Below are 13,611 nucleotides of genomic sequence, written 5' to 3'. Positions count from 1 at the left end.
TATGATAACGAAACATCATTCAATGAATTATAATAATTCTGTGATACTTTTTAAAATATGAAAACGTAATTTTTTTCTTACTCGAAAAAGATCGAGGATTCCTCGAAAACAATCGCGCATTTATGAAATCGTCCTTTTTTCGTAAAAAAAAAAAAAAATTTGAAAACGAGACATTGTTTAATGAATTATTACTATAACTGTGATAATTTTTAAATATTTTATTGTACTGAAAAGTGGAAACATTTTTTTTTACTTCTATACGTATTTTATTCTAAATAAAGTAGCGCTGTCATCGATTTATATCCTTTAGTAGACATTTGTATTGATACTAAGGACCCTCCTAAAATAAACATAATAGCGATGATGACTGGGTCAAAAATAAATTATTACAACTTTTCAATACAATAAAATATTCAAAAAAAATTTACACTCTCATTCATAAATTTGATGAACTACTTAATTTTCGATTTTTACTAGCTGCATTTCTAGAAATAAGTTTGCTATTTGACGTCAAAAACTTATGACGTCATCATAGACTATTTCAAAATACAAACTTCATAGAAAATATCATTTTTGACGTTTCGAAAAAAGTATTGAATTTGACTAGGAGGAAATATGCCTATTAAAGACACATAAGTTGAAACTCACCCAGACACAGAACCGCAAGAAGTCCAGATAACGTTCACCCTCGACTGGATCCCACCCAAGGTCTGGGTACCCTTTCTCGACCAGCTCCGAGTTGCTCTGCAGTCCACAACGAGACAGGTACACTGCTATCTTTTCTAGGTAGTGCTCTCTGGAAAGGTAGAATTATTTTGTAAATATTCGTTTTTGAAACTAAGTAAATGTGCTATTTATTTCGTAGGTTTTTTTGGTTCTTGAAATAGAGCTTAGTTTTGCTTAATATCTGAATATATAAACTTTGGTTTATTCATAGTTTGTTATATCGAATTCCGTACTTTTTATTCTTTTTTTGATTTACTATGTGATTGTTTCGATTATAATAAAAATGATCAGAATTATGTTAGTCATTATTATGACATTAAAGAGACTTGCCGTCCAGAGTGCTTAGTATGAGTTTGTTTTCCGTTAAACCAGATCGAAACGAGTGATTATCGCAATGATTGGCCGGCTCCAATGAACTAACCGATTAGAGCGCCGAACGCGCGCTCTCGTTTCGGTTTCGTTTAACGAACAATACAATATTAGTTTTCATTCCGCCTGTAGATGCACTTTCAGCATGCGATGTGCAGGACCCTCCCGCCCGCAATAGGTGCTATTGCAGCACGAGGTGCAACACACGACGACTCGCAACAAAACGCTCGGAACATCTTTTTGACTGCACGGTTGGTGCGGTGGCTGGGCAACTGGCTGCCGCGCAACGGGTAGCGGGTTCGATTCCCGTACGAAGCAACTCTTTGGGTCTGGACCCGAAACAATAATTTGTGGATCACACATGACACCCAGGTATCATGTGCATGTGAACTTGTGTGTTTGTAAATGTACCCACGACCCAGGAGAAAATCCTAATGTGGGGCAATGTTAAAAAAAAAAGAAGCTTCGAGCGTTTTGCTTGCAGGCGGGAGGGTGTTGCTATTATAATAGTAAGCTAAAACTCACCTCAAAGCCAAAGCCAGCTCAGTGTTCTCCATCAAACTGGAGTACGCCACGTCGAGAGGCGTGGAGCCTCTCAGCGAGGGTCTGGACAGCAGGATGTTGGAGTTCTCCAGCAGGAAGTCGAAGTGGTCGAACATGGCCTTCTGGTTCTGTCGCCCGGTGCGGCAGAAGTAGCACAGGAAGCGACAGCACGCTACCACCATCTCGTGGGATGTGTCCTGGGGGAAACACATGATGTATAATTATTGACGGATAATTCAATTTTATTTCACGTGTCCAAAGTGCTTAATTTAGGATTAATTGAAATAAATGCTTTGACTTTGACTTTTGAGAAGGTTTATAATGGGTCATTTATTTAATTGACTCGTTGGTCAAGTCGTATTAACTATCAAGCATGACGGCGGGTTCAAGTTCTTGCTTAGACAAAACGTTTTTAGTTTTTATGCTTTCTTACATGTAAGTAACTTCTCTATCGTATTAGGTAAAACTGTAATAGTAGATATATGATGATAAATAAAGAGTTTTTTCGGTTTCTCACAGTTATAAGTAAAAGTACAGAGTCTGCATTGTGTAATGGTATAGGTATGGGAATAGGCTCGTCCCCTATTAAATGAGAAAATGATTGAGCATTTCTAAAAACAAAAGTCACAGATTTTTTGTGTTTCTTTAGGTTACGCTATGTTCATGAAAAAAAGTTAAGTAATTACGTCATAATTATATTAATATATACTCGGTCCATCACTCCTTCTTATTCCTTAAAAACATACTAACTATAATACAACAGATCCCCTTACCTTCTCCTTACTATCCTCAGCGACGGGCGGCGAGGCGGGCTGTGCGTCGGACTGCGCCTGCGCACGCCGGCCCAGCGTGTTCATCATCACCGCCATCACGTTCTCGTGCACGCGGAGCACTCTAGGGGGGAGGGGGGAAGGGGTTCATTAAACATAATAGATTTGAACAGTTTATAGCACGCATTAGTAAGACTAGTGAGTCCGCGTACACCCCATCCCTAACTCGACGTTCGGCACGAGTCTGCGCCCGCGCCGCCACCGCCCCTAACCGCCAGTGACGCGACTACTGTACGACCGAGCGCACGTACGCTCCTGCCGCGCGCCGAGTGGGTTTCTTTAAGTATATATTGTTATAAATCTATGTACAAGAGTCAAGAGATAATTAAAACGATCATTATAAAATACATAATTATTTAGTCAATTCACTCCCTCAACCTTTACATATTACATTTCTTTTTTTTTTTAGTTTAAAATGCTGATGCAAGTAATGTCATGAACTAATGTGGGTAAAAAATTAAATTATTGATTAAATTAAAGAAGTTTATACCTTGGTAGAATTAATTTAAGAAGTAGGTAACTTAATAGAAGTTAAAATATATTTACCTTATCAAGTCTGGATGCTGGAAGAATGTGTGGTTGTTGACGAGTTTCCTGTAAACAAAAGAAATCATATGGACTCTTTTTTGATGACGGGGAGAAACCTTCAAAAGGCACTTAGCTTTTCAATCATAAGTACCTATGTATTGAGATTATATAATAATATACTAGATTTAAGAAGTACATTTTTTCTGTAGTAGTAATATTCCTCCAGAAAATTCAGCCTTTTTGTTCGGTTTGTAATTGGGTCTGCTGAATAACAACCCTATTTCAGTATTGCTGGGCTTTATACCATAAAAAATATATATGTGTACATCGTTATAATTTTAGACCTGTGTGTGTGCCACACTAGGATTTTCTTCTGTGTAAACATATAACTTCAAAAACACATGACACCCAAACCCGAAACAACAATTTGTGGATCACACAGAGTTGCTCCGTGCGGGATCAAAAGCACTACACGTTGTGCTGCAGCCGGTTATCTAATCTCCACCTATTCCCTCGAGGATAAAAAGACACAACGTTAAGTTATATTATCTGGGGGCACGGGAGTTTAATGGGTCGACGTTTGGCCACTATCTCACCTGATGGTAAGTGATGATGCGGCCTACGATGGAGCACGTCTGCCCATAAGCAACCTAGTCACTCGGGCTTTGAAGACACCCAGGTTATACCCATCAGGAAACACAGACTCCGGCAAGGAGTTCCACTTCCTAGCAGTTCGCACAAGGAAGCTTGAAGCGAAGCGCTTCGTGCGAGTGGGTGGGATATCTACCATGAAACGGTGACGCCTCGCCGATTGTCTTGTGTCGTTCGATGATAAAAGGGACTAGGGGGAATCAAGTTGTGCAATATAGTTATATTATAATCTCCTCACCAAAGCCTCTTCCTCATGAGTTCCTCTTCCTCTTGGCTCATCTGTACCGGCAGCAGCGCTCGGATCTGGCTGAGTCCGACCCACATCTCCGCCACGTCCAACTTGGTCTTCGCGTTGATGACGTACGTCTTCTCCAGGGCACGGATCAGCTCACCTACTGCGTCGTATTGGCGGACTAGGAGACTGTAGAAAAATGATTTTTGTTAGAATTTAGATCAATTACGGAACTGAAAAAACTTCATGTATTCTAACAATATTGATACCGCGGCGTCAAAGAAAATTGACGTGAAACAACGCTGGCATTGTGTGTGAGTGAGGTTATCGGAGGCCCAATTACCCTAAAATTCCTAACCCCAAAAGATCAGCAAAGCACTTGTAACACCTTTTGTGTTTCGGGTGTGCATGGGCGGCGATTTCTTACCAACAGGTGATCCTTCTACTCGTTTACCGACTTATACCATAAAAAAAAAGTCACAGGTGCTTTTACAAGCATAACCTACAAAGATTACCGACACGAAAAACAGTAGATTACATAAAAAAATAATTCTTGCGGGCATCGAACCCGCGAACATGCCCGCGATTACGTAACATCCAGTTGATCAGCCTCTGACTATGCAGTCGCAGATCTACAATTTATTGACGTATGTATATATTACAGTTGTATATAAATATATTTAACGGAACTTACCTGAACATTTCTCTGACTAGTTTAGGAGTCTCAATCTGCGACTCCTCAGCCCAGTTGACGATGGTCTGGATTAAGACCTTACGGAACTTCTCTTCTGGAGTCTTCTTTGGAGGCTCGTCGATAGCCTGGGAAAGTAGACAGCTAGTTTAGATAAGGTTTTCTCAGGAGTTTAGATTAGGAGTAATAGGCGCAGTTTTTGGTGTCCTAAAAGTACTTTAAACAAAGAGCTTGTATTAAAATTGAAACTTAAACCAGTTAAGCAAGTTTATCCGTGATCATGGCGCTTGCAACAGTGCCGAAATATTGGAAACTCATAAATATTAAAAAACATGGTAAATATCTCGGTTTAAGTTTCAATTCTAGTGTTAGTGACCATGTCAGTTTAAAAACTTATAAAGAGCTTGTATTTATCCATTTTCGAGATGGTAAAATAAAATTCAAAATTAGTTTAAATTGGCAACTCTGATGTTTCGGGTGTCCATGGGCGGCGGCAATTGCTTATTATCAGGTAAACTATCTGCTCATTTACCGGCTTATACCATAAAAAAAAAACTCGTTAAAATTTACTTATTTCTGAAGTTAATGCTAAAATTGGCTCCCATTTATTGTTCTTTACTTAAGATTGGGATATTTTTTCATCTTTATTTATTTTAAGGTTATAAATTACCTTAGGTTCTTCTTCAAGTTCCTTCACAGTGTTAATGATGTTATACAGCTTGCCAAACGCACCCGGCTTCGCTTCAGGTTCTTGGTTCTCCTGTAAAAATAATATTATTGTTAAGTATGCAGTGTTGCTTACGATACCCAGGCAAAGAGTGGTGGTGGCAACCCGTTTTTTCTACCATGCTGTAATTTCATTTTAGGCAAACTTATTTATTTATTTAATCTTTAATGTACACAATATAATAAAGTAGTGGTGCATAGGACGAACTTAATGCCATATGGCATTTTATATCAGTCAACCTTAGTTTAAAGAGAAAGAAAAAGTCTGCGAAATGGCAATAGACTCAACCTCTATTGCTTATAACACAAATGGTGAAAAGTGGGTGTACATTATATAGTGGTATTACGTGCCGTTATGTTTACCACTGCCTACCCCTTCCTCTATCCCTTTCGGGGGTAAAAGGGGTGACGATATAGAACAAACTATTCTTGAGAGCGTCTAAATATTGAGTTGCTTTTTTTATTTAAGTTTTTTATTTTACACTTTATGTACAATCATACAAAGGTGGACTTAATGCCAATTTAGCATTCTCTACCAGTCAACCTTGGGGTGATGACCTTTTGATTACTATTAATTTCGTTTAAATAACAACTAGTAAGTACTGACCGTGCCATCAGGCTCCTGCAGAGCATTAAGCGAGACATGCGCCATCAGACTCTCGTGGAACTCGTTCATCCGGGCGATCAGCTCCTCTCCACATGGACAGTTCTCCTTGTCTTCTTCTTCCAGGTGCTTGAAACCTTGAGGGAGAAAAGAGAAGATAATAGTTAAATTAATTAATGTACCACTTAAACAATCATTATAGAGCAATAACGTGTGTTACAGATATAACAAATTTTATATAGATTTCAAGGTCAAGCTTCGTTTCGTTATATCCTTAAGTGTGGGAAAGCCATTTTTCGTTGTTTCGAAACGACCAGAGTAATACCACGTCCTCACAGAAAACTGACGTGAAACAAAGCATGCGTTGTATTTCGTTGTGTGTATCCCCCTTCCCAATGCCCGATTCCCTAACAACCTTTAAATCCCCCCCCCCTTATTCTATGCGAAAATCAAATGCGAGACATTTACGTTGAACGAGATCGAAATGATCGTGTTGGTTGGCGCCGTGATTGGCCGGTTGCAATTAACCAAACAATCAGAGCACCGCTCTCATTTTAATCGCGTTAAACATAAAGCAAACTCGGACTAAGGCCCCTGTTGCCGTCTTCTATGTCTTCGGTCGTAAATTCGTTAGTCAATTACTTTAGACATTTCAATATCTTGTCACTTACTCAAAATGGCATTCATTTGTTCCCTGGGCGGACAACGGAACTCCCTGGTCTTCTTAGCAGCCACCGCACTGGGCAGGTCTGACTGCTTGATCTCTGTGTAACGTCTGGAAACATATATTCATTTATAGTCTCATAATAAGAACTGAGAGTGAGCTTCATTGAGTTTGAATAAATTTAGGTATAGGTCTCTTTGAGTTACTTCTAAATATGGCCACAGGTGGCGTGTTTGTTGGCATCTATCTTTCATCTGATTTTACCATTGTCGATCATTGTTCTACGTTTTTCTAATAAAAGTGTTTTCGATAGAAATCTTATTTAATTTTATTGCAAAAGTCTCATACTCGATTAACCTTGACACCATAATTATACTAAGCACCATTTTGAACCTTAAGATGACATGTCTCCAATGTACACGGGGTTGTAGTAATATTTTTACAAGTTCTATGACGTTAGTAATGCCTTTTAGTCCAATTGTTACCATTATTTTATTGGTATAGGTTCGGCGTTTGGCCTCGTTTTCACCTAGACTAAGCAATGATACGGATCTTTTTAAATTTTTTCGTAGTCGCATCCGATCAGCCAAGTTTATTACGAGATATAGAAAATAATTGTCAATTTACCTCAACTGATCAGTCTGTAGATCACCAACGAAGTCGTGCGCGAACGCGATGATAGCTTCGACCCTGTGTCGCAGTTGTATGTCGTTCAGATGCTGCAGTAAGTAACACATCTGTAACTTCGCACCTTCGGCCATTTTCATGTGAAGCAGTCCTTTGCGGTGTTCGTCTTTACCCTCTGAAATAATTATGAGATCAGTATTACAAGGAAAGATAACATTTCTGTATTATGAGACCATTAATTCTATAATAGATTTATATTTATACATCAGAAAATAGGGATAATGACGGGGTAAGCAAATGCAAAATGTATTTAGTCCGTCAGTTAGATAATGAAAAAATATTAGATAGGATTTTTTTTTTATTTTAAATACTTACATAAAACGATATAATAAGAAAATATTTGTTTTTGTAAAAAAATACGTGTCTATTTTAAAATAATCTACAAGACGGACATTGAAATAAAAATTAGTCATCTACCCTATTATAGAATACCAAATTGGTGATACTACAGAGGTGATATAAAGCAAAAAATCTTTAATCTGAATTATAATATTACCTTTATCAAACGAAGGGTCCCACGTCTCAGGGTTGGTCATGATGAGCAGCTTCTCAACATCTTCGTCGCGCATCATTCCGACCAGGAGCAGTCGGTCTACCAGCTTTATTAAAGGCCTGCAACAAAAATATTTTTGTGTGAATCACATGAATAATCAGTCAAAAGTGATATTTCATTAAGATAAATCTGAAAATAGGACAACATTTTTGTTACTGTAGAATCATCAACGATTTTTCCGTAGTCACCATTAAACAACAGTTATTCATTTGGCATGATGTTTTTAAATCATACTTGAATACACCAGGTAATTATAACATTTATATATTTTTTTAACAAATATAAGAAATATTAATTTGTGTCTAATATCTCAGTGACTGTTTGTTGATTCTTCTTCATTCAAAACTACATTTTGCAACGAGCACCTAGTTTCACTGACGGATAGACTAACAGACAATTTGACGTTTCAAAAGTGCTTAACTAAGGATTAATTAAAATAAATGCTTTGACTTCAATTTTGACTTTGACTGCCTTTTACAAAACCATCATAATTTAGAGTACCACAAAATTGGCTTTAATTACCCAATTAATAAGATCGATTTTAGGTTAATGCCTAAAATTATTAGTACTCACAAGAACAGGTTCTCATTGCTGCCCCCGACGGGGTCCCTGTTGTGGACCTGGTTGGTCTCCACGGCCTCGGCCAGCGCCTGCATCACGAACTCGCGCACCACCTCCAGCGGGAAGTACGGAGAGTACAGGTTACTGATGTCCGTTATACTTTCGCTGGAATTATTGAAAGGAGACTTTGTTTATTTTTTACTAGCTCACCCACTCTGCTTGGCTCCTATTGGTCATAGCGAGATGTTTTATAGCCTATAGTCATGCTCGGTAAATGCACTACCCAACATAAAATTAATTATTCAAATTGGACCAGTAGTTCCAGGAATTAGTGCGTTCAAACAAACTCTACAGCTTTATAATATAAGTATATATTTATTTCACTCTTTATGCATATAAATGAGTACACAAGGTGGGCTTCGTGCCATAGGCATTTTTTACCAGCCAAACCATTGGGCGATGCAGAGACAAACGAGTGGCAGTTGCACGCAAGTCCAAAAAAGACTTATTTAGACGTGTGTAGAGCTTAAATTCAGTTGATTCAACTATAACTTAAAGAGTCACCCTAGATTTAATACACTTATTAAATCTAGAGTGACTCATTAATATCGGAATGGAGATGTACGTGAGACATAATGTTGTGTTTTTTATTGTCTTTCATCACAAAATATCCGCATTGCAACAAAATATCTGCATTACATCTTTTTCGTTTCTTTATTGTTGAAGGTCGTATCTATAAAGTGAATTCTTATCTAATTTAGCATAGCCCTCTATGCTAAAGACCTTAGAAGACTCATAGAGAGGCTATGAGATTTGTATTTTACATATCTAAAAAATTTACTGCCTCGTTGGCCAAGTGGTTGCAAGTGCGACTGCTGGGCAAGGGGTCTCGGGTTCGATTCCCGGGTCGGGCGAAGTATTACTGGGGACTTTTTCGGTTTTTCGAAAATTTCTCAGTGGTAGCACGGAGTCTGGAAATGTGCCCGGTATATGGCAATAGGCTCACCACCTATTACATGGGACTTACAACACAAATTGTGAAATGTGGGTGTACATTGGCATTATGTGCCATAATGTGCACCTTTGCCTACCCCTTCGGGGATAAAGGCGTGGCGTTATAAAAAAAATATAGTAAACTCACGCAATATCAGTCATCTTCATCTGCGGCCGGACGCTCTCGGTCTGCAGCGAGCGCAGGCTGTGCCCCATGTCGGGGTCCTCGTACAGCGCTTTCAGCTCCGGGCCCAGCGGGATCACGAACTCATTCTTACACGCCTCCCTGAAGGAAAGAAAAAACGGTAATGAGTATCTGTGATGAATGTGGGTGTCTTCAAAGCCCGAGTGAATAGGTTGCTTATGGGCAGACGTGCTCCACCGTAGGTCGCATCATCACTTACCATCAGGCGAGATAGCGGCCAAACGTCGGCCCATTTAATACAAAAAAAAAAAATAATAATCTTCCGAAGCTGCGGACTATCTAGCGTGTTTACCGGGGCTCCGGCTCGAAAAGCAGGATTAGGAACGGGGTGGTTTTTAGTCAGTAAGAGTCTGACACTCTCACTCGGCTCGCCCAAGACGGGAGAAGACATTGGATAATTTTCCCCCATTAAAAAAAGAGTATTTTCTGGTAAAATTAACTAATATTTTAAAACCATTTCGGGACAAAATTAATAATGCAGAAGTAAAATGTATTTGGTGTTTTCGCTTTATCTTTATGCTTATGCTTTATCCAAAATTTTAATAGATAAAACAAAAAGAGCAAGAGAAAGAGAAAGAGAAGGAGAAGGAAAGGGAGAGAGAGAGAGAGAGGTGAATAATAAATCTCAATTCAATGAAGATTTTTCCCCAGAAAACTTAAGATATCTCGAAGTTTTCGTCCTATAAACCAAAAAGGCATCATTGTTCCTGGAAAATTCTACAATTATTAAAACTACACTTACATGGTAGTAGCGTGTGATTCAAGATGCAGCGCAATGAGCAGATCGTAGAACCCTTGCCGCAGCGGGCCGGACATGTACTGCGACTGGATGGCGTACAGCAACTGCTTCTGGTCCACGTGCGTGCAGAGAGCGTGCGCAGCCCTGCAGTGTGGGGAGAAAAAAATTAAGAGACATCTTTAATTGATTTTGTCTGGACTTTAAAAGATACTATGACCTCCGAGTTTGTTTCGGCATTTCTTCTCAGAGTGAGAAGAGAAATGCCAGCCTCATCTAGTTATTTAAGAGATTGACGTGTAAAACAGATACATTGTAACCTATTTGCAAAAATAAATATCATTTTATAATTTTTAAGAGAGATTTAATTTTTGTTTAGTCAATAGTCCGCGCCAGTACACTGCTGGACTATGGGCCTCCTTTGCATAGGAAGGAAGGATTTGCCTAATTTCTTTAAGAAAAAAACCGGGTTGTTTTTTTTTTTTACAAAAACGTTGCCCCACACTAGGATTTTCTCCTGTGTCGTGGGTGCGTTTACAAACATACAAGTTCACATACACATTTTATGACATGAAAATGTGACTGTCGATTTGAACATAACTTCGTAATAATTCCCCGAATTGACCCCTTCCCAATCTTCCCAATCCCCGATTCCCGAACAACAACCCTTAAATACCGAACTCCCAAAAAGCTAGCAGCGCACTTGTAATGCCTGTAGTGTTTCGAGTGTCCATGGGTGGCGGAGATTGCTTGTGATACATCTGCACGTATACCCGCGTGTTCCATAAGAAAAAATATATACCATGTGGAATAGTCAATAAAGTTTAAATTGCTATAAAAAGAACGAAAATTCTGTATATTGTAAGATTGAAGTAGCGATTTCACATTCATCTTGATTCAATTAATTGAAACTATGATTTCGAAGTATCATAATAATATCAACTGCTATAAAAACCATGAAAAATATTAATTTACCTAACATATTATTTACCTGTAGTTACTCTGGTAGCATAATGCGGCATACAGCGTGAGTGTGTGCGAGTGGAAACTTAGCAGTTTGTCCATTTCTATTAGTTCTAGAATGTCTATGCAACGGTCTTCCTCTGTGGACAAAAATAAACTGTTAGAAAAAAATCATCAACCGCATTATCATCGTCATTGGCATCGCTGTCACCACTATCATCACTAGCACCATTATTATAATCAGCATCATCATTACCATCAACATTTTCATTACCATAATTACCGTCAATATCATCGTCAATACCGTCAAAATCATCATTACCATGAACATCATCATCACCACCACTATCATTTTTACTATAAATAAAATCATTATCATCAACACATTACCTGCACTACCATCGTAATAACCATCACCTTTTACCATAATCATCAATGGAGATGAGACCGTAATTATCATCGTTATTCCCTTAATACTAAGGGGAGGCCTTTGTTTAGGAATGGATGTCTCTCGGCTGATGATGATGATGATACCCTTAATCATTATTCCCGCGACAATACTGATAATCCCATATCTACATTATAACCGACTTTACAAAAGGCTCTTAAAAAAATGTAAATTACCTGGTATATGCAAAGCCAGCATAGACACTGCATCTTCACACAGCATGGACCAACCGCGGATGTCTGACAACTTGAGAGCGTGCACTTGTAGAGATTGGTTCGGTACCTGGGTGAGGACAAATTATTACGTCACATTTATTATTATTTAAAGGGGGTGTGGAGTGGGGAAGGGGGCTAGAAGTTTACCATGAGTGAGACATCTCACCTGCTTTTGGTAGATAATGGTTCTATATAGCAGAAGACGGACGTAATAATATAGTACATATAAAAAATGCCAAAAAAAATGCTAAAAACATTTGTTTCTTTATTTTAAAAACATTTTTAACATTTAACTTCCATTGCCGACATTTTCTCGTTTAATTCACAAGTTTCTAACTAGTAAACTATACCTTTTATCATTATCTACATACGTCCAAATATTTGGATGTTTGTCCGTCAATCACGCGGAAACTACTTAACAGCTTTCGATGAAATTTGGTACACAGACAGGACCTGACTTGAGCAATAGAATATTTTAATCCCACGGTAACCGAGGTAAAACCGCTTGCAGAAGCTAGTAATGTCAATAAAATTGTTGATACTCACCCTAGCCCACTGATGCGGCTTCAGGCACTGCACCTTCAGCCTTGGAGGGAACTGAGGTATGACGTGCTTGTCACTCGTCGGCAGCACTGCGGCAGACAGAGGCAGGCTGGTGGTAGACCTTCCTAGTTCTATCTGGAGGATCTCCTTCGAAGTGGCCTCCACGAAGATTGCGGGGAATAACTTGGTTTCTGGTTCCATCTGGGGAAAGAAGTTGAAGGGTAGATTAGGTTTAGACATTACCACAAACAACTAAGTTATTTTTTTTTAATTTGCATTGTTCAGACACCCACTTATTGCCAGTTCATCCGCTTATTGTCAGTTCACCCGTTTATTGCCAGTTCACCCGCTTATTTCCAATACAGCCACTCACTCTCAAGACATCCACTTATTGCCACTTACTAGTTCTCCCACTTATCACCAATTACGTCATTTTTAAAGCACCTAATATTAGCAATTCTACACTCCATTATCCCAGACTTGTGGACTGGACGGGGTGGTTTTTAGTCAGTAAGAGTTTGACACTCCCTCTCGCTTCGCTCGCCCAAGGTGGGAGAAAAATTGGATGATATTCCCCTCTTAAAAAAACGCTTCATTACCCACCTTGAATTTAAAGCTGGTATCCTTTCCCTCGCAAGTGAAGGACACGGTGCCAGTAGAAGTATCTACTGAGCATCCGATGAACATGCCCTGCGAAGCACCCTTAGCTGTGGCCTCAGCCATCACCTCGTTGTATAGCTCGTCAGCACGCACCATGTAGCAGGACTGACGGTTTACACTGGAATAGGGTAGATGACGTGTTTTGACTTAGCATCAATCCGCTTCATTTCTCTGCACTACCCTATGGTTGACTGTTAGAGAATGCCTTAAGGCATTAAGTCCGCCATTCACTGTTTTGTGATGAAGTTTAAATAAATAAATAAATGACAAAACTTTATTTCAATATCCGTCTTGTAGATTATTTTAAAATATTAGACACGTATTTTTTATTTTCTTACGGAAACAAATACTTTCGAAGCTATATAGATTTGAAATATCGCGTGACGTCACTTTTGAGTACGTTTTATACACAATAGTGACGTAGTTAGCTCCCACTCCTAAACTTTGACATGTTTTATGTAAGCATTGTTATCTTAAATGACA

At 38.8% G+C, this 13,611-nt stretch overlaps 1 protein-coding gene across 37 annotated transcripts in view; it reads right to left on the bottom strand.

Moving 5' to 3' along the window:
* Positions 1 to 13,611, bottom strand: part of LOC118276673 (ryanodine receptor) — a 186,386-nt gene that overhangs the window by 55,306 nt on the left and 117,469 nt on the right. For all 37 annotated transcript variants that reach the window (XM_050699838.1, XM_050699840.1, XM_050699852.1 and 34 more), the window contains 18 exons: positions 13,072 to 13,246; positions 12,472 to 12,669; positions 11,887 to 11,992; positions 11,291 to 11,402; positions 10,306 to 10,446; positions 9,507 to 9,644; positions 8,378 to 8,530; positions 7,748 to 7,863; positions 7,192 to 7,366; positions 6,572 to 6,675; positions 5,904 to 6,037; positions 5,241 to 5,330; positions 4,574 to 4,698; positions 3,886 to 4,068; positions 3,015 to 3,062; positions 2,412 to 2,532; positions 1,621 to 1,835; positions 649 to 796 (listed from right to left, as the gene is read on the bottom strand). In XM_050699838.1, coding sequence (XP_050555795.1) covers positions 649 to 796; positions 1,621 to 1,835; positions 2,412 to 2,532; positions 3,015 to 3,062; positions 3,886 to 4,068; positions 4,574 to 4,698; positions 5,241 to 5,330; positions 5,904 to 6,037; positions 6,572 to 6,675; positions 7,192 to 7,366; positions 7,748 to 7,863; positions 8,378 to 8,530; positions 9,507 to 9,644; positions 10,306 to 10,446; positions 11,291 to 11,402; positions 11,887 to 11,992; positions 12,472 to 12,669; positions 13,072 to 13,246 — 2,482 coding nt within the window. The remainder of the gene's footprint in view (positions 1 to 648; positions 797 to 1,620; positions 1,836 to 2,411; positions 2,533 to 3,014; positions 3,063 to 3,885; positions 4,069 to 4,573; positions 4,699 to 5,240; positions 5,331 to 5,903; positions 6,038 to 6,571; positions 6,676 to 7,191; positions 7,367 to 7,747; positions 7,864 to 8,377; positions 8,531 to 9,506; positions 9,645 to 10,305; positions 10,447 to 11,290; positions 11,403 to 11,886; positions 11,993 to 12,471; positions 12,670 to 13,071; positions 13,247 to 13,611) is intronic.

This window comes from Spodoptera frugiperda, chromosome 17, assembly GCF_023101765.2.
Source record: "Spodoptera frugiperda isolate SF20-4 chromosome 17, AGI-APGP_CSIRO_Sfru_2.0, whole genome shotgun sequence".
Classification (NCBI taxonomy): domain Eukaryota; kingdom Metazoa; phylum Arthropoda; class Insecta; order Lepidoptera; family Noctuidae; genus Spodoptera; species Spodoptera frugiperda.
This window is presented reverse-complemented; position numbering and strand designations above follow the sequence as displayed.